General features: G+C 45.7%; 1 protein-coding gene across 1 annotated transcript in view; it reads right to left on the bottom strand.

Moving 5' to 3' along the window:
* Positions 1-27,997, bottom strand: part of LOC139567740 (E3 ubiquitin-protein ligase NEURL1-like) — a 68,218-nt gene that overhangs the window by 7,352 nt on the left and 32,869 nt on the right. Inside the window, exon 4 of the mRNA XM_071389198.1 lies at positions 12,295-13,017. Within this exon, the coding sequence (XP_071245299.1) occupies positions 12,295-13,017 (723 nt within the window). The remainder of the gene's footprint in view (positions 1-12,294; positions 13,018-27,997) is intronic.

The raw sequence follows: 27,997 nt of genomic DNA, 5'->3' as shown, positions 1-27,997 counted from the left end.
GTTCTCAATCAGAGGAGATGAAAACCACCTGCCTCTAATTGAGAACCATATCAGGTCACCCATTAACCAACATAGAAACACATAACATAGAATGCCCACCCACACTCACGCCCTGACCGACTAACACATACAAAAACAACAGAAAACAGGTCAGGAACGTGACATAACCCCCCCCCCCCCCCTCAAGGTGCGTACTCCGGACGCACCACCAAAAGTCTAGGGGAGGGTCTGGGTGGGCATCTGACCACGGTGGTGGTTCAGGCTCTGGGCGAGGTCCCCACCCCACCATAGTCAATCCCAGCTTACGTATCCCCCTCCGAATGACCACCCTCCTATTCCACCCACCTAATTTAAGGGGCAACACCGAGATAATGGCCAGCACCGGGATAAGGGGCAGCACCGGGATAAGGGGCAGCACCGGGATAAGGGGCAGCACCGGGATAAGGGGCAGCTCCGGAATGAAGGACTGCAGCTCCGGACTGAGGGGCGGATCCTGGCTGGCTGGCTCTGGCGGATCCTGGCTGGCTGGCTCTGGCGGATCCTGGCTGGCTGGCTCTGGCGGATCCTGGCTGGCTGGCAGCTCCTGGCTGGCTGGCTCTGACTGCTCATGGCTCGCTGACAGCTCTGGCTGCTCATGGCTCGCTGACGGCTCTGGCTGCTCATGGCTCGCTGACGGCGTCTGGCTGCTCATGGCTGGCTGGCTGGCGGCTCTGGCAGATCCTGGCTGACTGGCGGCTCTGGCAGATCCTGTCTGGTTGGCGGCTCTGGCAGATCCTGTCTGGTTGGCGGCTCTGGCAGATCCTGACTGACGAATGGCTCTAGCGGCTCTTGACTGACGAACGGCTCTGACGACTCAGGGCAGACGGGCGGCTCTAATGGCTCGGGGCAGACGGATGGCTCAGATGGCGCTGGGTAGACGGATGGCTCAGATGGCACTGGGCAGACGGATGGCTCAGATGGCGCTGGGTAGACGGATGGCTCAGATGGCACTGGGCAGACGGATGGCTCAGATGGCACTGGGCAGACGGATGGCTCAGATGGCACTGGGCAGACGGATGGCTCAGATGGCGCTTGGCAGACGGGTGGCTCAGATGGCGCTTGGCAGACGGGCAGCTCTGGCCGGATGAGGCACACTGTAGGCCTGGTGCGTGGTGCCGGAACTGGAGGCACCGGGCTAAGGACACGTACCTTCAGGCTAGTGCGGGGAGCAGGGACAGGGCACACTGAACTCTCAAAGCGTACTATGGGCCTGGTGCGTGGTACCGGCACTGGTGGTACCGGGCTGAGGGCACGCACATCAGGACGAGTACGGGGAGAAGGAACAATGTGTACAGGGCTCTGGAGACGCACCTGATGCTTGGTGCGTGGTGTCGGAACAGGAGGCACCGGGCTGGAGACACGCAACATAGGGAGAGTGCGTGGAGGAGGAACAGGGCTCTGGAAACGCACTGGAAGCCTGGTGCGTGGAGTAGGCACTGGTGGTACTGGGCTGGAGACACGCACCATAGGCCTAGTGCGTGGAGGAGGAATATGGCTCTGGAGACGCACTGGAAGCCTGGTGCGTGGTGTAGGCACTGGTGGTACTGGACTGGGGCGGGAGGGTGGCGCCGGATATACCGGACCGTGCAGGCGTACTGGCTCCCTTGAGCACTGAGCCTGCCCAACCTTACCTGGTTGTATGCTCCCCGTCGCCCGACCAGTGCGGGGAGGTGGAATAACCCGCACCGGGCTATGTAGGCGAACCGGGGACACCATGCGTAAGGCTGTTGCCATGTATGCCGGCCCGAGGAGACGCACTGGAGACCAGACGCGTTGAGCCGGCTTCATGGCACCTGGCTCAATGCCCAATCTAGCCCTGCCAGTGCGGGGAGGTGGAATAACCCGCACCGGGCTATGAACACGTACAGGAGACACCGTGCGCTATACTGCGTAACACGGTGTCTGCCCGTACTCCCGCTCTCCACGGTAAGCATGGGAAGTGGGCGCAGGTCTCCTACCTGCCCTCGCCACACTACCCTTTAGCCCCCCCCCCCCAAGACATTTTTGGGGTTTCTTCACGGGCTTCCAGCCACGTCTCCGTGCTGCCTCCTCATACCACCGATCTTGGGCTCTCGCTGCCTCCATCTCCTCACGAGCGCGACAATATTCCCCAATGTGAGCCCAGTGTCCTTTTCCCTCCATTAATTCCTCCCATGTCCAGGATTCCTGTGTAGTGGGCCACTGCTCGTACTCACGCTGCTTGGTCCGGGTTTGGTGGGTGGTTCTGTAACGCTCTTCTACTTCATCCTCCTCCTCAGACGAGGAGAGGCGAGAAGGATCGGAGGACCAATTTGCAGCGTAGTAATTTGACATGATATTTATTAAAGAATAAAGACAAATACGAAAAACACTTGAGAATTTACAAAATAATAAACGGAGTCAACAGACCTGAACAAACGAACTTACATAACACGAAGAACGCACGAACAGGAAAATAGACTACACAAAAACCGAACGAACAAAACGAAACAGTCCCGTGTGGTGCAAACAGACACAGACACGGAAGACAACCACCCACAACAAACAATGTGAAACCACCTACCTTAATATGGTTCTCAATCAGAGGAGATGAAAACCACCTGCGTCTAATTGAGAACCATATTAGGTACCCATTAACCAACATAGAAACACATAACATAGAATGCCCACCCACACTCACGCCCTGACCGACTAACACATACAAAAACAACAGAAAACAGGTCAGGAACGTGACAATATAGTATTTATCTCATATATATATATATAAAAAATCCCCCCGTTCTCTAATCACCATTACAATACTTTGTATTTTATTTTATTGTTATTGTTGGTGTCATTTTCTCCACTGGTTTTAGCAACAGTGGCCTTGTTCATTCATGCTAATAAAGCTAATCTGAATCTGAAAGAAGAGTTGGTATGTTATGAAGACATAGGCCTACAAAGATCAGAGGGGGTTTTCTCTAAGTGTGCTATACAGTTACTATACAGTACATTGGTAGACAGATGAATGATTACTATTACTAGTCTGTTCAACCTCTCTTTCGTATCGTCTGAGATTCCGAAAGATTGGAAAGCGGCCGTGGTCATCCCCCTCTTCAAAGGGGGAGACAATCTAGACCCAAACTGTTACAGACCTATATTCATCCTGCCCTGTCTTTCTGAAGTCTTCGAAACCCAAGTGAACAAACAGATCATCGACCATCTCGAATCCCACTGTACCTTCTCCGCTATGCAATCCGGATTCCAAGCTGGTCACGGGTGCACCTCAGCCACGCTCAAGGTCCTAAACGATATCATAACTACCATCGATAAAAAACAGTAGTGTGCAGCCGTCTTCATCGACCTGGCCAAGGCTTTCGACTCTGTCAATCACTGTATACTTATCGGCAGACTCAACAGCTTTGGTTTCTCTAATGACTGCCTCGCCTGGTCACTAACTACTTTGCAGATAGAATTCAGTGTGTCAAATCGGAGGGCCTGTTGTCTGGACCTCTGGCAGTCTCTATGGGGGTGACACAGGGTTCAATTCTTGGGCCGACTCTTTTCTCTGTATATATCAATGATGTCGCTCTTGCTGCTGGTGATTCTTTGATCCACCTCTACGCAGACAACACCATTCTTTGGACACTGTGTTAACAAACCTCCAAACGAGCTTCAATGCCATACAACACTCCTTCCGTGGCCTCCAACTGCTGTTAAATGCAAGTAAAACTAAATGCTTCAACCGATCGCTGCCCACACGCGCCCGCCTGCCTAGCATCACTACTCTGGACGGTTCTGACTTAGAATATGTGGACAACTATAAATACCTAGGTGTCTGGCTAGACTGTAAACTCTCCTTCCAGACTCACATTAAGCATCTCCAATCCAAAGTTAAATCTAGAATCGGCTTCCTATTTCGCAACAAAGCCTCCTTCACTCATGCTGCCAAAAATACCCTCGTAAAACTGACTATCCTGCCGATCCTTGACTTTGGCGATGTCATTTACAAAATAGCCTCCAAAACTCTACTCAGCAAACTGGATGTAGTCTATCACAGTGCCATCCGTTTTGTCACCAAAGCCCCATATACTCCCCACCATTGCGACCTGTATGCTCTCGTTGGCTGGTCCTCACTACATATTCGCCGCCAAACCCACTGGCTCCAGGTCATCTATACGTTTTTGCTATGTAAAGCTCCGCCTTATCTCAGCTCACTGGTCACCATAGCAACACCCACCCGTAGCACACGCTCCAGCAGGTATATTTCACTGGTCATCCCCAAAGCCAACACCTCCTTTGGTCGCCTTTCCTTACAGTTCTCGGCTGCCAATGACTGGAACGAATTGCAAAAATCACTGAAGTTGGAGACTTATATCTCCCTCACTAACTTCAAGCATCGGCTGTCAGAGCAGCTTACCGATCGCTGCAGCTGTACACAGGCCATGTGTAAATAGCCCATCCAACCATCTACCTACCTCATCCCCATATTATTATTATTTTTATTTTTTCTGCTCTTTTGCACACTAGTATTTATACCAGTATGTATACTTGTACATCGTCATCTGCACATCTATCACTCCAGTGTTAATTGCTAAATTGTAATTACTTTGCCACTATGGCCTATTTATTGCCTTACCTCCTTACTTCATTTGCACACACTGTCTACAGATTTTCTATTGTGTTATTGACTGTACGTTTGTTTATCCCATGTGTAACTCTGTTGTTGTTTTTGTTGCACTCCTTTGCATTATCTTGGCCAGGTCGCAGTTGTAAATGAGAACTTGTTCTCAACTGGCCTACCTGATCTTATGATCTTATGATCCTATTGAAGTGAATGGCTTTCAGTAACTTTTGGGGATTTCTAGCGTGAAGTTTAGGGTGATATGTGGGGGTTTGTCACGTTCCACTCTTCTTTTTTTTTTACATCCCCTGTTTCTGTGGTGAAGGCAGGGAAACAAATGGAAATTCCAAGTCCATGTTTAAGAAGCACATATATATTGATACCAGTGATGCCTAAGGTGAGGGGTCATGTTTCAGAGTCCCCAGCCCCAGTGTGATTAACATGACATAATGGGTTCCAAAGTCACGGACATGGACACATTACGTCGGAATGCGACCCTGGCTACGTCAGACATACAGTACATGCCTGTACATCGATGAAAGAGGATACGTCAGAAAAATGATGTTTGAAGTATCTGAGGACCAAGTGTTTCCTTAACATTGGTTGACGGTTGGTTAGTTAAATGGTTGATAGTGATTGAGTAGTAATCATTTATAAAGACTGAGCAAGATTGAGTGTCGCTGTTGATTTTATAAAGGGGGATCGCCTAATCAAAAGTGATACTACACCAAAAACAAACGTCATTTTTTCCCCTAGACTGTATTCATAGACATATTGAATACATCCAGGTATTGTTAGTGCAACGCTGACCCGCGGTAGTTGTAATATGAGACCAATTGTTTTATTTTTGGTGTAAGTAGGCACTAACAGAATGACTATTTAATGTTTAGTAAATTACTATGAAAATTGTCTGTCTTGTTGAGTGTATGTGTCATAATTAAAAAAGACAAATTATTAAAAGCTTTGCTAATTCGCTAGGAACAATGGAAATGGCTATCGTCACCATTTTGCCCTAAAGCCACAACATCCACAAATAGGGACATCATCAGCAACAACAGCGACAAACAAGCCACAATGAACTACAATGAACCCTTGAACATTTCAATAACATGTTATCTTAAGACCCGAGGGATGAGAGGAGGAATAGTTAATCAAAGCCTATGGGGATTGTGGGAACTGGGAGTGACCTCGATGGTCTTTCTCAGTGCGGTATGTCTGTTTTTCTGGATGGCATGATGGAAGAACGTGAAATATGAGTCGTCTGGTGTGTGGCCCATGGTCCATCATTAAGACTGCCATCAGCTGACAACATGGCGACCGGCCACCGTTTCTGACATCTCTCTGGGAGCGATTGATCTATGGCCAGGTCCAAAATGGCTGCCCGGCTGCGGTCTTTCTATGCTCACGAACACTGGAGAGGCTGTCGACTAGGCCAGTGGTTCCAAATTCACCAACTTCATTTACCCACTCGTGCACTTTATCAGTCGGCTTTTTGGTCTCATGAGTCTTCTCAAGTACCCCCTGTGGATAGGCCAAGTACCCCCAGGGGTCCTAGTACCCCTGCTTGGGAACCACTGGACTAGGTGGCCATTTTGGTTCTGCGACAATGCTAACATAATGCATTAGGACCCATGTTGGCTGTAATACTGATCTCTGTTGCCTGATGACTGACTGACACGGTGCATTACGTCATGTGGTAGGCTGTACTGTACAAGTCTTGTGGAGTCTGGAGATTTTCTAAATGGGGCTGTATGTGCTGGTATAGTTGAAGAGGAGTGTTAAGACCTGGGCTGTTTGTTTGTGTAGAGGGTTGCTCTGGTGCCCCAAGGCTCTTGGTGCCTCAGTGTGTGTGTATGTCTAAGTGTGTGTGTGTGCGATGTGTGTGTGTATGTGTGTGTGTGTGTGTGTGTATGTGTGTGTTTGTGCGGTGTGTTATTAGATGGTCATATGTAGAATGTCTATGTATAACACACAGTCCCATAACTATCCTTAGTTCGTATGTACACACCCTTATCCTCCTTATAAACTACCACTACAACTACTACTCAGAGTCCCCCTACGATCACATTACTACTACACTGACAGGTCCCCCTATGGACTCTAACCCAGAGGTGTGGTGGTGGTGCCGAGCCTCTCTCTATCCTCCATCTCTCCCATTTTAATCCCCTATCTGGCTTGTCCTCAGCAGCTGACCTAGGATCAGTGGAGCCCAGCCCTGATCCTCCTGTTCACTCCCAGATTAACTTAGAGAGGGACTGTGGACAGCTGTGGCGGCTCACTCCCACTGCCTCCCAAATGGCACCCTATTCCCTATGTGGTGCACTACTTTTGACTGCACTACTTTTGACCAGAGCTCTATGGGCCCTAGTAAAAAGTAGTGCACTATATAGGGAATAGGGTGCCATTTGGGACACAGAGGTTTATTAAGAAGAGTATGTTTGTCCAGATCCTCTAAAGCAGTCTGCTATGGGAGGATTCTGAGGAATGTGGGCTATGTGACACTGAGACTGGGACATACTTTGACTCAACAACACTAGGTCACACACTGTCACAGCAACTCGATGGGGTTGTGGCTTCAAAATGGCCGCTTGGCCCTACCGTCTGGCCCTACATGGCTGTGACTGAGGATGACCTTTGTGGTCACATAGTGACCTTAGGTCATCATAGGTCTCTACATCTTAGAAGAGGAGTGTGGGATTTCCTTCCAGGGATCTGTTTAGTGGTAGACTGATGAATAGGAGGGGAAGATGGGAGGAGGAAAAGGGGAGAGTGAGGTTGTAAAGTGGCTGCTTATCTTTCTACATCCATTGAGCTTTTCTGAAACACGATATCCAAAGAAACTTTAAGAGCTTTGAGAGGTTTGGCGACTGTATAATGGTGGTCTTTAAGTTTGTTGTCGGCGCCATTTTCTACATTTAGGCTCTCAATGGTAATTTGTCATTCTGTATATCTAGTTAAAGCTGCAATATGTAACTTTTTGGTCGACCTGACCAAATTCACATAGAAGTGTGATTTATAGATCTGTCATTCTGATTGAAAACAAGTCTAAGAGGTGGTAGATGTGCGATATTTCTACGCTTCCTGTGCTTTGTTTCGTTTTTTGCGTCTATTACTCACACCAGTTCAATCAGCTGAAAACACAATATTTTTGGGTATGGAAACAATATTTCACAGCGGTTTAAATGGTACAATGATTCTCTACACTATACATACTTGCAGGCGTGTGTAGAGTGTGTGTGAGAGACGGGATATTATCTGGCCCGACATGAAGTGAGTGATTTTATCAGTGCTCTGGTGCTGGAAATGTTTTGTAACATCCAGGTGTTTACAGCCCTGACATCGTAACATCCCTGCTATCAGATGTTAGTATCTGTAGGGCGGTGTGCGTGTGTATCTGTGCGTATGTGTATGTGTACACTGAGTGTACAAAACATTAAGGCCACTTTCATAATATTGAGTTTCACCCCCCATGCCCTCATAACAGCCTCAATTCGTCGGGGCATGAACTCTACAAGGTGTCAAAAGCATTCCACAGGGACGCTGGCCCATGTTGACACCAATGCTTCCCACAGTTGTGTCAAGTTGGCTGGATGTTCTTTGGTGGACCATTCTTGATACACACGGGAAACTGTTGAGCGTGAAAACCCCAGCAACGTTGTCTCAAGGCTTGAAAAATATTATTTAACCTGTCTCCTCCCCTTCCTCTACACTGATTGAAGTGGATTTAACAAGTGACATCAATAAGGGATCATAGCTTTCACCTGGATTAACCTGGTCAGTCTATGTCATGGAAAGAGCATGTGTCCTTAATGTTTTGTACACTCTGTGTGTGTGCGTGCGCGTGCGCGTGTGTGTATAGTAGTAGAGGCTAGAGAGATCATGTTCATTGTAAACACAGACCGCGCTGGATGATACTATCTCAAGTCATATGCTGCCCTTTACCGCTCATTAAAATCCAGTGGTGAGTGCCCGCCGTGTGTGTGTGTATGTGTGTTTGTGTGTGTGTGTGTGTGTGTGTGTATGTGTATGTGTGTGTGTGTGTATGTGTGTGTGTGTGTGTGTGTGTGTGTGTGTGTGTGTGTATGTGTGTGTGTGTGTATGTGTGTGTGTGTGTGTGTGTGTGTGTGTGTGTGTGTGTGTGTGTGTGTGTGTGTGTGTGTGTGTGTGTGTGTGTGTGTGTGTGTGTGTGTGTAAATGCTAGGGAAGAGAAGGATATCAGAGTCACTAGACAGGGAGAGTGAGAGAAGGTGAGAGAGAGAGAGGGGGAGAGAGAGAGAGAGAGGGAGAGAGAGAGAGAGAGAGGGGGAGAGAGAGAGAGGGAGAGGGAGGAAGAGAGCAAGAGAGCGATGGCAGGAAAGGTGAATAAACAGCCAACCATGTCAGACCCAAGGATGTTTCAATGTTTCAGTCTGAAGGAGGGAGAAAAGAACGTGGGGGAAAGAAAGAAAGAATTACAGTGGCTGGAGTAGCTGTGGGTGTCGGGCGAGACGGTTCACTTGAGCGTGAACGAGCTGACATTCTAATGGAATCTATAATGTATGGGGAGAGGGTCAGAGTAATAGTGTCCTATTTCTCTACTGCTGTTCTCTCCCTCCCTCTAACATCTCCTCTACTATCACACCATCATCCCCCCAATTTACAGATGTAGGACCTTCATTTGATCACTCCATTTCTGGACAACTTTCCGGTAATGCAGGACATTTAAAACGTGTAGTGTTGATTATAACCCACGTTGATTATAATCCACATTTGTTAATTTGTTCATTCATTTGTTTATCCATTCATCCATTCATTCATTTATTCATTACTCTTAATCATTCATTAATTAACTGCTCAATCCTTAATGAATTCATTTGTTCATTCATTCTCTATGAATATCCAATTGTTGCATCTTAGTGAGCACGCTAGCTAGGAGCCCTAATCTTGACCTTCAGTGTTCACTCACCCTACCAAGGGCACTCACCCACTAGGGGAGCTCAGGAATTAGTGGACCTCATGTCAGTGCACAACACACACAGCTTAAGCCAGCTTAAAGGAGCACTCCCAAATGTATACGCAGCCCCACGGGACAAATTCAGGTAAACCTGAAAGCCTGTAAAACAAATTCAGACCTGCCATCACATAAACAGATAAGACACTTCCTAACGTTGAAGAATTGGAACATACAGGTGATTTACTATCTATCAGGGTTAGAAGGAATTCCTCGATTTTTCTGATGAATGACTGTAGTGTGGAGTCTCTAGAACAGTCGTTTCATGTTGCCGTAAACTCCTCGTAAGGTGGTCCGTACCTAAAGAAACTCAGCAGTATTCAGGCAGTTCTGTTGTCTGATAACAGACGACCAAGCAACAGTGCTTAGCAACAAGAGAACTTCCTTGAACTCCTTGCAGAAACCTGACAAATTACCCGTAATGCTCTAGCTAGATGTTTTTAAAAGCACATGTAATGTACTAGTAACAACAGACAGTCAGAACAAACCACAACACCATCTCCCTGTGCAGCTAACAAGTTCCTAGTAAAAAAGCATGGTGAGAAGACCCATAGGGCTGCATTTCCTGTGCAGTTTTCATGTAGGCCCATAGTATTGAGTATTTGACGTTTGCTTAGTGCCACTGCAGTTGTCCTATCTATCAATACCCCAGAGCCACACTCCAGCCTCAGACAGTGTGTAGTGTGCGCTGCAGCCCTAAGTGTCATGTATTGATGTGGCTTTCATTGATCGCGCTGTCAGCCACCTCCCTGTGTGTCTCCAGAGTGCCAGATCCAAAATGGCGGCTGTGTAATGTAATATAATGAGAACAGTGCTAACAGGGCGGTATGAGGGCATGTCGATGCCTTGCTAACTGCTGTGACCTCCATGGCTGCATGGAGAATAAGCGTGTTAGCATGAGGGCAATTTACAGGTGGGCAAACAAGCAGCACTTAATGAAATATTATATAATATATAATATATATAATATATAATAATAATATTAATGAATATCAGCACAGTAAGGTGTAGTTTATTTAACTCTCTCGCCTCTCTCTCTCTCTCTCTCTCTCTCTCTCTCTCTCTCTCTCTGTCTCTCTCTCTCTCTCTCTCTCTCTCTCTCTTTCCCTCCTTCCTTTACTTCACTGAGAGGAAAGAGGGATATATTTAGCCGGAGTTTGATTTGTTCTAAGAAGCGAAACAATGATGACACGTTGACGAGGTTGGGCCTGATTTGGTTGTGTGGCTTCGTAATTGGACTGTTAAAATAAGACAGGCCATCAACCTTCCCTGTCTTTCTACATGATACACCTAACAAAGACGTGTCATTTTAAAATGTCCGCTTGTCCAGTCTCCGAAACGCTCTGCCAAATTTTCATTTGCATGTAATTATGGTTCAATAAAAGAAAGCCATTATGTCATAGAAGGATATCGGAGTGAACATTCGCTGTTTTTTAGTTTTGACGTTTGTCTGCCCTTTTCGCAGATAATGTAAAGAGGGACCTTGTGCACCGGTTGGCTGGATAGGGGGCCTACAGATGTAGGATCGACATTTGATCACCCTGTTGCAGGAGGTTTGAGTTTTAAAAAGGCTCCTGAAGTTTGTAATTTCCACTTTGAAATCTCACACTAGATTTTCTCTGTAGTATAAGCCACATAATAATTCACATTTACTGTTGCTGCAGGATTATTCCCCTGCGGCATTTTCCTGGCTCAAATGAAGATCCTTCATCTGTAAGTAAATACGTATAAAGAGCTCAGCAATTCACCTCTCAAACAGTCTAAAAGCACAGTTGTAGCTACTTTAGCCACACCTGCCTGCCACGGCAGAAATAAAGTATGTTTGGCATATTGCAAATGAAGCGTACGGCCGCCCGCCCACCCGCACATCTTTCCCACTTCATGTTCATTATCTGTATTTGGAGTGTGTAATCAACCATGGGGGCTCTCGGCATACTCCTGAGAGGTAGTGTGTGTCCCGTAGCGAAGACATGTTTCCCCCGCTGTGGGTAGGTCGCAAGCACATACACACACATGCGAGAACATGCAAACACACAGATACACATCATACAGACAGGAGAAGACGTGTTGTGGCCGCCAGGTTGCAGGGTCTGGCTCCCACACTCCTCCTTTCACTTGTTCCCTCTCTTCCTGTTATTATCGTGGCAGGCCGTGAGACAGCGTCTACTTTGCTCTCCATTAATACCTCTGGAAGTGCATTTGGATCTGACTTCCTGTGTCAAGGCGCTGTATTGAAGCACATGACATAAGTGCACATCTCTGAGCTCTGTGATGCGGGCGGGGCCCTTGTTACTAAATCCCTGACTTACGATCGATCATAAATGGATAAATGAAAAGGTTTACACCATGTCAGATTCAATCCTCCTAGGGCCTGTAGTACTGTAGACACTGTAGTATTTAAGGCCAGTACCTGACCATGTGACCCGATCAGGAAAAGTCCTCCAGCCCCTACAGTCCGTAGATAGGGCCTGGAGTTTTCCCTAGTCAGGTAACATAAATAGGAAAAACTCCTGGCACCACATAGAGCATACAAGTAATAGTAGAGAGAAGTACTCTAAGTACACGTAACTGCCAAATTAAAGGAAACACTAACCTAACTTGTCTTAATAGGCCATTGGGCCACCACACATGTTTCCTTTATTTTGGCAGTTACCTGTATAACATAACAGTCATTCTGACTTACCCAGTATCCTGAGTTGAGTGACGGCTCCGTGCAGACCGAAGAACATCCACAGGGGCCGGGAGTTGTCCACACACACTTGCATCCCCGCGTTGGTGCCATTGTGGCTCAAGATCACCTCCCCTTCCTGGTTGACCAGGAAGCCCAGTATATCACTGCTCTGGAGCAGCGTGGGCACTCGGCATACAGCCCAGAATTCCTTGCGGTCGACTAAGGCCTCCGGGTTGTAGGGCAGGTCGCTAGGGCGCAGCACGGCGGGGTCGCATGATGTCACGCCGTAGGACAGCGATCCCGACCTAGCCGGGCTCGACTTGATCACCTTGATGAACACGGTCTCGCCGGTACGCAGTGGCCGGTCAGTGAAGACGAGTGTTCGCTCCTCTCTGGCGTGCTCGGATCTCGCCACCGTCTGCTCGTCGAGCATCTTGATGTGGGCACCGCGGAGGGCGTGGAAATGGAGGTCGCTTTCGAGGGAGTGTGGGAGGACAGAGGACTGCTGGGTGTTGAGGGAGTTCTGGGGGATGGGGCAGGAGGCGGAGGGAGGGGCCAGGTGGAGATGGGCGTGGTTATGTGGGTGGGCTGGGCCAGAGCCGTCCACTTCCTGCAGGTTGAGGTCACAGAGGCTGACAGAGAGGCGGGATTCATCTGCCTCGCGGCGGAGAGAGGAGGAGCGTACGGTGGTGAAGGAGCGGGGACGGAGGAAGTCGGGAGGGACGATCTCACTCTCTGGAAGAAAAGAAGAAGGGAGAGAGAGAGGGAGAGCGAGGGAGGGAGAGCGAGAGAGAGAGAGAGAGAGAGAGAGAGAGAGAGAGAGAGAGAGAGAGAGAAAGGCCATTTTAGTTTCTATACTCCTTGTAAATTGTGTTGAAATATAAAGAGAAAGAGAGACCATTATATCTGAGAAAGAGACAATGAGAGATAAAATGAGGGAGAGTCAACTCATAACAATACTGCAGTGTTGTTGTGTTGTCATTTGTTAGTGTTCGAATTATTTGACAGTTTATACAGCCGTTTCTGTCGCAATGTATTGTTTTGCCAACCTTGGAATATTCCTTGAATTGAAAAGAGAGAGGAACAGAGAGAGAGAATTAAAGGAAGAGAGACACAAGCAAAGCACTAAAGAAAAGGCCTAAATTGGCTGACGTTACAAACTAGTACAAGATGTAGGATATTGCTAATTAGCTGGTACAGCAGCAGAGGAATGTGTCATTTCGCTTGTTTAAAGATGTAGAAATTAATTTGAAAAAAACAGATTTGGTTGAGTGCTTTAATATCAGTAGGGAGCAGAATCAGCTCATTTCACACGAGGAGGACAAAGTGCTTCATTAACCAGCCATGGATGATACTAAGATAGACATTTGTGTTTGTGAGACATTGTGTGTGTATGTGTGTGTGTGGAGCTCCCTCCTTCTGCATTCCCAGCAGTCCATAGTACAGTATCATCCTTCTACAGTGAGCCATTTATACCTGCCAACACATGTCCCCCTTCACACAGTAGGGCAGGTAGTAGTCACACACACACACACACACACACACACACACACACACACACACACACACACACACACACACACACACACACACACACACACACACACACACACACACACACACACACACACACACAGAGAGAGAGAAAGAATGCCCTGCTTATAGTCTCCCCTCTCCCCACCCAACCCCTGCTAGGCAGCTGCCTGTCTGAAAATAAGGTCTCTAAATGTGCAAACCCCCCCCCCCCCCACCAACCCAGCACTGGGAGAATTAGCCCTGGGGTGTATTCAGTAGGAGCCAAACAGAACCAAAATGGAAGCAAACATAACGAAACAGGGAGGCACCTACAGTACCTGAATTTCTCCATTAGAAACTCTAATTTTCGCTGTGACTAATGATCTCAGACAGAGAGAGAAAAGGGAGGGAGAGAGGGAGGGACGAGAGGGGAAGGGAGGGACAAAGAAGAGGGACAGTCATTGAGTGGATAAGGAAAATGAGTGACGAGACCGACCACCTTTGTTGATGGACAGAGAGAGAGATTGGGGAGATGGATAGCAAGGTAAGCGGGGGAGGGCAAGAGAAAGAAAATTACATTGTTGACCACCTCCTCTGAGAGGGCAGAAGATAGAGAGAGAGCCCATCACTCAAAGAGCGAGAGAACAAGACAGAGAGAAAGCGGGACCACCAGAAAATGATAGCGAGTGACCCCCTCTTTTGAGACAGGAGACCCCATCATTTCAGAGCGAGGGAGCGGCAGACTGACAGAAAGAAAGAAAGAAAGAGAGAGAAAGAAAGAGAGAGAAAGAGAGAGAAAGAAAGAAAGAAAGAAAGAGAGAGAAAGAAAGAAAGAGAGAGAAAGAAAGAAAGAGAGAGAGAGAGAGAGAGAGAGAGAGGATAAAAGCCAGCATCCACCAGTCCTCCCACGAGAGGTCTAGTCTGCAGCCAGGCCCATTTCACCCCCTGCTCCCTCTGAGGCCTGTCCCAGAAAGCCTTTTAGAGGCCAGGGCCAGCTCTGGACATAGATAAACCTCTTACCCCTTAATTACTACTCTCACGAGGCCTGCCAGACAGCCTGCCTGAGCGTGTGTGTGTGTTTGTCTGCTAATAACAGCAGTGAAACCACAGAGATCTAAAATCTCTCAGCCTGTCCCATCTGAAAGGGCTGAAAGGGACCCTGGCCAGAGTGGGATTATCTTCCACTCGGAAAGCATTCAAATGTATTTTGTCCTAATATGGACACCGTACAAATGTTAATGGCTGGCAAGGCAATGTAGTGCATTTGAATGTGTGCCAGAAAACCAAATGCTGTCCATTTGTGAGCTATTTGGAATGTTGGTGTACATTCCTTGTACACTTCAATGTGATGAACGGTATGACATTTAAATGTGTTAAGAACGGCCAGAGAACCTATGCTGTCTAATGCGGAGAGGAGATTCTAATTGAGAACTGGTTGCGACCTGTCAGGCTGACCAAGCCGGCTAGATTATCAGACCTTCGTCTTTCTTGTTGTTCACTAAGAAGATTACGTCCAGATTGTACAGGGAAAAAGAGAGGTTTCTCTTTTAGTGCTGGCTGCAATAAATGGTCGAGTCAAACCAGGATCCAGGAACCAGGTCCAACTCTTACCCAATACCAGATCATTCAATCAAACATTTCAAAGAGGCACTGTAATGGAATATTTCTGTGGTCTACTGAAAGGCAACAACTGACGTCCTATACTGATTTTACATCTGAGTTATTTAGCAAGGGCTCTTATCCAGAGTGACGTACAGTAGTGAGTGCATACATTTTCACACTTTTCCCCCCGTGGGAATCGAACCGATAACCCTGGTGTTGCAAGCACCACACTCTACCAACTGAGCCACACTTGCTACCTTTACATACTATACTGTGCGTGACTGACGGATGACATAATTAGGGTTATAGGTGCTCATTTAGTCTATCAAAAGACCAGAGAACAAAGACACCTTACAGTGTGTGATCCTCCGTTTAGTAGTGCTGATTCAATGTAGATCATCCTCCAACTGCCATCCCTTTGATCAGTTCCCGCCTTTAAATCCAAGATGGCAGCCCAGTTTGTCTCAAAGTCATGTCAAGTGTCAATTAGCATTAGCGGCTAATGCACAGACGGCTCTGGAAACTGACTGTACTAATGTTTCACGAGACTAAGGGACTTTAATTGTTCTATTTGATCTTTGTTGGGAGTATAACATGAATGGAACAGTGCCTTGAAAAAGCCTGCATTCGTCTCAGTGACTGCTAATCGACCATTAAACTAACAGCCCAAAAAGCACACAGTGCAGTTAACACTGTTAGCGCCCGAGGCTAGCAGAGGAAGAGAGATGACTACCGCTAGCTCTTTATTCAATCTGATGCTTCCCACTTCCTCTGTCCTCTCCTACTATAGCGTCCAATAGGTACTTAGTGGATGCCGCGGACCAGCTATATAAATGAAAACAATTATCAAAATCTATTTCTATTTCATAAAACTTTTAATTTCCCAAACAGTCGAACGCAGAGGGGCTACCTTCAATTAAGTATTTCCTAACGAGGCGAGGAGACAAAGCACTTGGCAACATACTTAAGCCAAATGATTGGGGAAGGTAAGGGATTCTCCCTTGGCGGTGGGAGTACGTGTGCGTGATCGCATGTGCGTAGCTCAGGCATACTAACTTCTAACATCCCCTATGCCAGCCCTGATTCCAATGCTGGACGAACTCTCACTCTCTAGACCAGGGATGGGCAACTGGGGCCCGCGGACCAAAAATAAAGAAATATACAGTACAAAGTCAAAAGTTTGCACACACCTACTCATTCAAGGGTTTCTTTATTTTTACTATGTTCTACATTGTAGAATAATAGTGAAGACATCACAACTATGAAACAACACATATGGAATCATGTAGTAACCAAAGCCTTGATGACAGCATTGCACACTCTTGGCATTCTCTCAACCAGTTTCATGAGGTAGTCACCTGGAATGCATTTCAATTAACAGTTGTGACTTGTTAAAAGTTAATTTGTTGAATTTCTTTCCTTCTTAATGTGTTTGAGCAAATCAGTTGTGTTGTGACAAGGTAGGGTTGGCATACAGAAGATAGATCTATTTGATAAAAGACCAAGTCCATATTGTCAAGAACAATTCAAATAAGCAAAGAGAAACGACACTCCTACCTACAGTATCTCTCCGAGACGCAGGCCTCCTTTTTGTCCCTAGAATTTCTAAGCAAACAGCTGGAGGCAGGGTTTTCTCTTATAGAGCTCCATTTTTATGGAATGGTCTGCCTACCCATGTGAGAGACGCAGACTCGGTCTCGACCTTTAAGTCTTTACTGAAGACTCATCTCTTCAGTAGGTCCTATGATTGAGTGAAGTCTGGCCCAGGGGTGCGAAGGTGAACGGCAAGGCACTGGAGCGACGAACTGCCCTTGCTGTCTCTGCCTGGCCGGCTCCCCTAACCCCACTGGGATTCTCTGCCTCTGACCCTATTACAGGGGCTGAGTCACTGGCTTACTAGTGCTCTTCCAGGCCGTCCCTAGGAGGGGTGCATCACTTGAGTGATTTGAGTCACAGACGTGATCTTCCTGTCCGGTTTTGCGCACCCTCGGGCTCGTGCGGTGGAGGAGCTCTTCGTGGGCTGTACTCAGTAGTAAGTTGGTGATCTGTTGATATCCCTCTAGTGGTGTGGGGGCTGTGCTTTGGCAAAGTGGGTGGGGTTATATCGTGTCTGGTTGGCCATGTCCAGGGGTATCGTCAGACGACCCACCCCTGTCTCAGTCTCCAGTATCTATGCTGCAATAGTCTATGTGCCGGGGGCTAGGGTCAGTTTGTTATAATATATTTCTCCTGTCTTATCTGGTGTCCTGTATAAATGTAAGTATGCTCCCTCTAATTCTCTCTCTCTCCCTCTCTCTCCCCTCCCGGAGGACCTGAGCCCTAGGATCATGCCTCAGGACTACCTGCCCTGATGACTCCTGGCTCTCCCCAGTCCACCTGGACGTGCTGCTGCTCCAGTTTCAACTGTTCTGCTTGCGGCTAGGGAACCCTGACCTGTTCACCAGATGTGCTACCTTGTTCCGGCCCTGCTGTTTTCGACTCGCTCTCTCTCTCTCTACAGCACCTGCTGTCTCGACCTCTGAATGCTCGGCTATGAAAAGCCAACTGACATTTACTCCTGAAGTACTGACCTGTTGCACCCTCTTCAATCACTGTGATTATTATTTGACCCTGCTGGTCATTTATGAACGTTTGAACAATCTGGCTTTAAATGGCCATGTACTCTTATAATCTCCACCCGGCACAGCCAGAAGAGGACTGGCCACCCCTCATAGCCTGGTTCCTCTCTAGGTTTCTTCGTAGGTTCCTGCCTTTCTAGGGAGTTTTTCCTATCCACCGTGCTTCTACATCTGCATTGCTTGCTGTTTGGGGTTTTAGGCTGGGTTTCTGTATAGCACTTTGTGACATCCGCTGATGTAAATAATGACATCACAGTACCCCATAATGACATCACAATACCCCATAATGACATCACAATACCCCATAATGAGTTAGAATAATAGACCACACAAGGTGCAATTTAGAAATGTGGTTGTGAATCAGCAGTCACTCAATAAGCCCATGTCGGCAATTTGTTTTAGATTGATAAATTAACGGTCAGCTATCTAAATTTGTAGTAAGTATAGTCGAATTACTGACTGAGGTGGGGCCCATTGATTATCAGTTATCATATTAAAAACTGCAAACATTTGCCTCCACCCTATGGAAAAATGTGTAGAATTGCAGAAAATGTGTTATAAAATTGCTAAATCTTCTCTCCGCTCCATTGAAAAAAGTGTAACATTTAAGCAAACTTGCTTTAAAATGGCAGCAGGAAATTAATGTTAAAATGTAATTTATTTGTCTTTGCTGTCACGAGGGGAGGCACTATGTTTTTTCTAGCGGGGGGGGGGGGGGGGGTATGGACACGGCACCTCATGATGAGTTCTGTTTTTTTGTGGCCCCACCCCCATCAAAGTTGCCCATCCCTGCTCTAGGCTCACTCAAATCAAATCACCAGGGTCTTTGAGAATGACATCATCAAACGGAGCCGAGAGTGGCGTGTGGCTTTCTTTCATTACTGCAGAGCTCTGTCCTAAATTGGATTAGGGTTGGGGATAGACGTTTGGCACGACGAGGAATAGCTGAGGACCACAGAGACATGAGGGAGGCATGGGGGAATGGAGTTTGGGCATGATGATGACACGACTCAGGGGATAACGGGATTGAGGAGAAGAGACGGAGGGATGTGAGAGGAGAGGGTAGGAGAGGAGTTGGAGCAGCTCTCCTATTCATTCTCTCTCTCTTTTTCTCTCTCTCTCTCTTTCCTTCTCTTCTCTCTCTCTTTCTCTCTCTCTCTCTGTCTCTCTCTCTCTCTCTCTCATGCTCTCTCTTTCCACACACTCACTAACACTCAGCAGAATGAAAAAGCATGTACTGCAGCTTCCAGTCAAGTTCAGTGACGGTACATAGTGTGTCTACTGCATACCATCTCTCCTGATCTGAGTCACTCTGTGAGTCAAGAGTCTCCACTGAATGCAGAATTTGGTGCATGATCTGGTCTTACACTAGCTCTGGTCCAGGGCGTTCGCACGATCCTCTACTTAGGGTACAAAATGTGTTAGTAGAGGAACTTGCTATTGCCGTGGACAAGAGCTAGTCTTACAGTATAACAAATACAGCAACCATCATGAAGATGTACCATGAGATTCGACAAGGATTATTTTCTTCTGCCGAGCTGAATGTTGACATCCGTGAACACAGTTTCAAGATGTTAGGCTTTGGCCCAATTCTTCATGAAAGGAGGTCTCTGTAGACCAGGTCTAAATGGCAGTGCATGTTGACTTTGTGCCCCTAGTGAGACGGAGAGAGGGAGGAGAATATGAGAGGGAAGATAAAAGAGTGAAGGACGCTGTGCCTATGCTGAAAAAGTGGAGTGTGTGTTTGTTTGTGTGTGTTTGTGTACGTTTGTGTGTGTGTGTAAGTATGTGTATGTGTGAGTGTATGCGTGTAACTGCACCAGCTGCTGCCCACTCATCATGGTGCACCTGCTCTTTAAGCTAGCGACAAACCCCTTTGTGCCCATTGGTCCTTTTCAGATAGGCTGCCCACAGATGTGCGTTCTCATTGGCCGATTGGCCGAGGGCACAGATTTGCAATTGCAGCTCTCTGAAAGACGCTTCAAACAAAGTGGGCACTCTGGCCTCTCACTGACACACACACACACACACACACACACACACACACACACACACACACACACACACACACACACACACACACACACACACACACACACACACACACACACACACACACACACACACACACACACACACACACACACACACACACACACACACACAGGCCATCCCAATCTAACCCTGTTAAGGAAACTAACTGTAATGGGGACACAGAGCGAGGCAGCTGTAGTCAATACACTAAGAGAGACAAAAAAAACGATTTAAAATCCAAACACATTCAATTGAGAACCAAACGCAGCACCTGTTGGGCTAAACCAACAAATATACAAAATGGGGGAGGGGAGGGGGGAGTTTGGGCTCTTTCTCTAATGCTGTGTGTGTACGGGGAAGAGGAGGGAGGAGAGGGAGAAGAAGGAGAGGGATAGGCTGGCTGGCTTCGTGGCTTTGCTAGCTTTCCACATGAAAATACTAAATACTATAACAAAATAACTGTAGTATATACTATAGTAATCAATGTAGTGTTTTGACGGATTGTAGTATACTGTAGTATTTATTGTAGTTATTTTGTGGACTGTAGTATACTGTAGTAATTACTGTAGGGTTTTTGGGGACATTACTGTAGTATTTACAATTTTGTTCTTGTTTTATTATCTTTGACATATAAGTGGAGATTTCTCCTTGAGGAAACCTACTGGAGAAATACTAAAAGAGGACATTTTCCAGAAGCTGTAGGTAACACGGAGGTCTGACAAAATAGTTCAGCACTTCTGCTCTTTTCTATAACCTGTAGGGAACACAATATATGGTCTTTATGTGGCATGTAGGTTTCTTACTTATGGATGGCATAGATTGCGATATGGGGGAGGGGAATGGGCAGGGTATATGCAATTAAATACTGTAGTATTTAGTATAGCTTAAAAAGTGTAGTGTTTTTGCAGACTGTAGTGTTTTTTTGGACATTTCTGTAGTATTTACTACAGTGTTTTTCTTGCGGATAATACTGATGTATTTACTATAGTATTCTACACTATACTACAACATTCTATAGTAAGTACTACACATGATAGAGGGATTCTACAGTGTGTAGCATTGTGTTCTACAGTATACTACAGTTTACTACATAATTCTATAATAAGCATTATAGTATTCTATAGTCAACTGTAGTATTTTTTATGTGGGTTTAGCAGAGGGAACGTGCCAGGGTCCGAGTGCCAACGTTGTGGCTCTCCCTGTGAGAGAGGGGATTTATACATATGGCTTCTCTCTCTCTCTCTCTCTCTGAGCTTGGCTTTATTCACAAACACTCAGGGATTCATAAGATGTGAGAGACTGATGGGGGGGGGGGTGGAGGATTCGGACGGGACTGAAAGGAGGAGAGGAGAAGTGGAGTAGGGAGGAAGGAGAGCAGCTCACAGCTGTGTTCTTTTAGAAGTAGAGCTGCACATCTGATACGGGCGGGGATGGATGGGGAGAGACGCGGAGGGATGGGGAGAGACGCGGAGGGATGGGGAGAGACGCGGAGGGATGGGGAGAGACGCGGAGGGATGGGGAGAGACGCGGAGGGATGGGGAGAGACGCGGAGGGATGGGGAGACACGCGGAGGGATGGGGAGAGACGCGGAGGGATGCGGAGGAGAGTGCCCACGTTTGAGGTTTCCAGGAGAGACTAAGTGATGGAGAGATAAAGAGGGATGGAGAGAGGTGGAGAGAGAGAGTTGGAGAAAGAGAGAGGGGGGTGAGAGAGGTAAAGAAGGATAGCGTGAGTGAGAAGGATAGAAAGAGAGAGAGTGATTGAGTGAGTGAGTGAGAGAGAGAAAGAGAGAGGGATACAGTGAGTGAGTGGATGGAAAGAGAGAGAGAAAAGAGATGGAGTGGAGAGAGAGAGAGGGGCAGCGAGAGGGAGGGTTTGAGGGATGTTTGGGATGGTGCCGTATACCCTGATACTCCCTGGCTTTGGGCCAGTCGCTCCCTCGCCTCGCCGGCAGGTCGATTTCGAACCCCCAGGCTGGAAAGATCAACAGCCTTTTGGGAGGCGACACACGCCACATGGCTCCAAAACAAAAGCCCAGGCACAAACGCTCTCCATAAGTCACAAAAGGCCCAGAAGCCCCGGTCCCTTAGGTCACAGCAAAATTCAGCATGTGCAGTATCTCTCAACCAATCAGTGGTCGGGGCCTAAGCATTAATACATGAATAATTCCATCATAAGGTTCTTATATTAAAGCGCCTCTCAGTTGTCCTCCTACTCGACTGCTCCAACCCGACCGTGGCAGGTCTGGGTTCAAGTACTATTTACAAATTTTTCAAATACTTGTGAGTGTTTGCTCTAACTGCCTGGAGTGCAAGATGGGCAGGGTTTGCAGTTTTGAGGCTATTCTGTTGGTTCCATTTAGCCAGTCTAACTCAATTAAGCACAGATACAGTATTTGAAGTTATTCAGAGTAGTATTTGAACCAAGGTCTGGACTGTGGTGGGGACAGAGCTGTTATTTGGCTACTAAATTATCGGGTCAAAAGGAGAAGAATTAATTCCAGCCAATGTAACAGACTGCCTTTGACTCGGATTGAATGTATTTTCTTGCAATCTTCTATGCATCAGCTATATGTTTAGACAGGGCTATATAAATTGCGTTGTTTCCCTGCACACTTCATAATAGGGGGTAGTCCATTGTACGGTGTCCATTTTAGGACGTGAAAGACATGAAGTACAACGTCAGGAAGGACAACATAAATCTTGGCATTACACCTCTGGTGTCTTCCCACTGGGCACAGACGACCAGTTCAGGAAATCAGTTTTAAACTCTGTCAACATAATCTCAAATTGGTTTCACTGCCAAACCATACAGAATATTTTTTCTCTGTCTATCCAAACCACTGACCAAACAATGACCTTGACTTCTACAGTTCATTTAACATTTACGTCCATAAACACAGCCAGACAATTAATTAGTGCGGAGACCGTTGTGACATTCAAACGGCTCTTTCTACAATAAATTTCCAGTTTGAACGCATAAAACCACAATGTTACAACATAATTTATCCTAAGCGTATTATCCTTGGATCTTCTACTTTGACCAGGGGACTTATAAGTGCACCTACTGTATTAGCTAGGAATTAGACAGTTCGGCCAAGTCAAACCTCAATGCCAGTCAAAACACTAAAATAATCAAATAACCATTTTACCCACAGGAGTGTGTTTTCCCCTCAGTGGACCGTAACCAGTAACCTCCGTGGTTTGTGTCTATGGTTTTGGATAACGTTTGCATAACGTCCCTCAATGACTTCTAGTGTTCCAAATGACTTCATATTACCGCAGTCATGAGATTGGACCGAGAACATAGTGGACGATAGGTCCAAAACATGGCAAGGAACCAAGCGTCCAATAAGCACTACTTCAGTATCCATCTTCTCTGTGCAATATCTTGATAACAACAATAATATGAGATATTTTTCATCAGTTAAGAGGCTGAGGACATATTGTAGATATTCCAGTGACAAGTGTCATCTATTTTTGCGTTTCAAACTTGGCCGACCTCTCAGCACTTGTAAATCTTTTCTCGTTGCCATTAGACTCGTCATTAGTTTATATACAGATGTAGGATCTTAATTTGATCACCCTGTTGCAGGAGAACGTTCCTGAAATGTAAAACCTGTCGTGTATTTGAGGTTTAAAAAGGCTTCTGAAGTTTGTAATTTCCACTTACAAATTTCAGTCTCGATTTCCTCTTACGAAAAATGTATCAACCCCTACAAAATATCCATTCATTATAATCTGCATAATAATTCACATTTCCTGTTGTTGCAGGATTATTTTCCTGCTGTAGCAAATTGTCTCAAATTAAGATCCTACATCTCTAGGTAGTTACTCTCTCAGTATCCTTAGGATAAAAGTAAGTGAGAAAACATTGTGAGTTTGCAGTGAGAGTAAAGCAAAATAGTGAATTAGCTTGCTTTGATGAATGTTATTCTATGCTAATGCCTCTCTTCTCCCACTCTTTCATTCTCTCTCTCCCGCTCTTTCTTTCCTTCTCCCTCTATCTCACTTTCTACATCACTCCCCAACTTTTTTCACTCATCCCATCATTCTCTGTCCCTTCCTCTCTCCGTCTTTCTCTCACTCCCTCCCTCCAGCTCTCCTTCTAATCACTAGTTTGTGCCACTACACAGCTGCACCACAACATATCACATATGCATCTTGGTACTAGCCAGCAAAACCCAGCCCAAGCAGACTGGTTCCATCCAGATGTCATATGTCATTAATACTCACGCTAATAGAGTCATTCTCTACAGCTGGTCACAAAGGTTTAAACTGTGTTAACTCCAAACAGGGACACAGTCAACTACACTGCAAGAGTCTATATGTCTGTCTGTGATGTCTGAAACGATCTGTACTGTATGTAAAAGTTCTGGCTTATTGGATTTATAGATAAGGACAGGTCTATATATCATACATTGTCTGACTTCAGTGTATTGAGTGCTAAATTCGACCAGACAAGCTTTGTGTTTTGTTGTGACATCAATAACAAGTTATCATGGCATGTCACGCATATGTGTAAACTGTACTCTATACTATTGTACGGTTTCTTAGTCACTTTAATTGTGTGTAAATATTGCATCACCCATCTCATATGTTTATACTGTACTCTATACTATGCCACTGTATCTTAGTCCAATGCCGCTCTGACATACAGTTGAAGTCGGAAGTTTACATACACCCATGCCAAATACATTTAAACTCAGTTTTTCGCAATTCCTGACATTTAATACTAGTAAAAATTCCTTGTCTTAGGTCAGTTAGGATCACCACTTTATTTTAAGAATGTGAAATGTCATAATAATAGTAGAGATAATGATTTATTTCAGCTTATATTTCTTTCATCACACTCCCAGTGGGTCAGAAGTTTACATACACTCAATTAGTATTTGGTAGCATTGCCTTTAAATTGTTTAACTTGGGTCAAACGTTTCGGGTAGCCTTCCACAAGCTTCCCACAATAGGTTGGGTGAATTTTGGCCCATTCCTCCTGACAGAGCTGGTGTAACTGAGTCAGGTTTGTAGGCTTTCTTGCTCGCACACGCTTTTTCAGTTCTGTCCACAATTTTCTTATTGATTGAGGTCAGGGCTTTGTTATGGCCACTCCAATACCTTGACTTTGTTGTTCTTAAGCCATTTTGCCACAACATTGGAAGTATGCTTGGGGTCATTGTCCATTTGGAAGACCCATTTGCGACCAAGCTTTAACTTCCTGACTGATGTATTGAGCTGTTGCTTCAATATATCCACATAATTTTCTTTTCTCATGATGCCATCTATTTTGTGAAGTGCACCAGTCCCTCCAGCAGCAAAGCACCCCCACAACATGATGCTGCCACCCCCGTGCTTCATGGTTGGGATGGTGTTCTTTGGCTTGCTAGCCTCCCCCTTTTTCCTCCAAACATAACAATGGTCATTATGGCCAAACAGTTCTATTTTTGTTTCATCAGACCAGAGGACATTTCTACAAAAAGTACGATCTTTGTCCCCATGTGCAGTTGCAAATCGTAGTCTGGATTTTTTATGGTGGTTTTGGAGCAGTGGCTTCTTCCTTGCTGAGTGGCCTTTCAGGTAATGTTGATATAGGACTCGTTTTACTGTGGATATAGATACTTTGTACCTGTTTCCTCCAGCATCTTCACAAGGTCCTTTGCTGTTGTTCTGGGATTGATTTGCACTTTTGACACCAAAGTACGTTCATCTCTAGGAGATAGAACGTGTCTCCTCACTGAGCGGTATGACGGCTGCGTGGTCCCATGGTGTTTATACTTGCGTACTATTGTTTCTACAGATGAACGTGGTACCTTCAGGCGTTTGGAAATTGCTCCCAAGGATGAACCAGACTTGTGGAGGTCTACAATTTTTTTCTGAGGTCTTGGCTGATTTATTTTGATTTTCCCATGATGTCAAGCAAAGAGGCATTGAGTTTGAACGTAGGCCTTGAAATACATCCACAGGTACACCTCCAATTGACTCAAATTATGTCAATTAGCCTATCAGAAGCTTCTGAAGCCATGACATAATTTTCTGGAATTTTCCAAGCTGTTTAAAGGCACAGTCAACTTAGTATATGTAAACTTCTGACCCACTAGAATTGTGATACAGTAAGTGAAATAATCTGTCTGTAAACAATTGTTGGAAAAATTACTTGTGTCATGCACAAAGTAGATGTCCTAACCGACTTGCCAAAACTTAAGTTTGTTAACAAGAAATGTGTGGAGTGGTTGAAAAATGAGTTTTAATGACTCCAACCTAAGTGAATGTAAACTTCTGACTTCAACTGTATATGTATATTTATTCTTAATCCATTCCTTACTTAGATTTACTTGTATTTTGGTTATATGTTGTGAAATTGTTAGATATTACTTGTTAGATATTGCTGCACTGTCGGAACTAGAAGCAGAAGCATTTCGCTACACTCGCATTAACATCTGCCAAACACGTGTATGTGACCAATCAAATTTGATTTGATTTGATACCTCTGCACAACAAATCATACGTGAAAGGTACTGTATAACCATGAGGAGACGTCAGCTTTCTAACCTGCTGTCAACCAGACAACAGAGCAATATGAAAGATTTTAATATGTTTCCGTATCAGACCTGGCATATTTTAATTCTTCACATCTGTCCTAATGCTGACACACACACACACACACTCACGCACGCACGCACGCACGCACGCACGCACGCACGCACGCACTCTCACACACACACACACACACACACACACACACACACACACACACACACACACACACACACACACACACACACACACACACACACACACACACACACACACACACACACACACACACACACACACACACACACACACTCTACAAGGTTCGGACAACCTTACAGACATTGTGACACCTTGCCAGAGATAAGCGACATTTCTCTGACACATTCGCGAAAGACAAACAAAAGCACCCATTTTTCTCACAACCTCATCCGTCAAGCTCTCACAGCTTGTGTTCCCGCGTGTCAAACATCGGGCTCTTTTTTCTCTGTTGCCCCTGTCGACATCTTTAGAAAAGAGCACATTCCGCAATCACTGGTGATTTGCCCTACAGTATAAACAATACATTGAGCCAAAATGGGAGAAAGTAAAATCTACTTGTATTGAAAACTTTTAAACAGGTCAAGGAGCAGAGCAGCTCGGCTTTTGAATGTCATAGAGTGTTCTTTGAAAACACTCAAACAATTTGAAAATGTTTTCAGGGCCATTTGAAAAGTAACAGAATGTTCCCTTCCTTTGAAATGTTTATATTACTTTCTGATTTTCGATCAGAGAGAGAGATGGAGAAAAAGAGACAGAGAAAGAGAGAGACAAAGAGAGAGAAGGTTAGGCTGACCTGTCAATTGTTGAGATCAATGACAACTGGGTTACTTTGAGATATTCTATAATTCATACAGTATGTTTAAGTTGTGTTACTTTGAGATATTCTATAATTCATGTAGTATATTTATGTTGTGTTACATTGAGAAATTCTATAACTCATACAGTGTGTTTATGTTGACGCATAGTGAAAGACTGTACTCACTGCACTTCAAGTGTACTGGAGTGTATTAACGACATAAATTCCCTAAGACAACAACTGAACAGTCTGTGTGTGTGTGTGTGTGTGTGTGTGTGTGTGTGTGTGTGTGTGTGTGTGTGTGTGTGTGTGTGTGTGTGTGTGTGTGTGTGTGTGTGTGTGTGTGTGTGTGTGTGTGTGTGTGTGTGTGTGTGTGTGTGAGTGAGTGAGTGAGTGAGTGAGTGAGTGAGTGAGTGAGTGAGTGAGTGAGTGAGTGATTCCGTGTGTGTGTGTGAGAGACAGAGCCATTGAACATTGTTACAGTTAGAAGAACCTAAAGGTCTCTAACTGTCACACAGTGTTTTGACGTCAGTCTCCCTGCTTCATTTTCAGAGACGTCACTTTGGGGCCCCTCTCTGATT

Source organism: Salvelinus alpinus, chromosome 2 (assembly GCF_045679555.1).
Source record: "Salvelinus alpinus chromosome 2, SLU_Salpinus.1, whole genome shotgun sequence".
Classification (NCBI taxonomy): Eukaryota; Metazoa; Chordata; class Actinopteri; order Salmoniformes; family Salmonidae; genus Salvelinus; species Salvelinus alpinus.
Note: the sequence above shows the minus strand (reverse complement) of the source record. Positions and strands in the feature narration are given on the sequence as shown.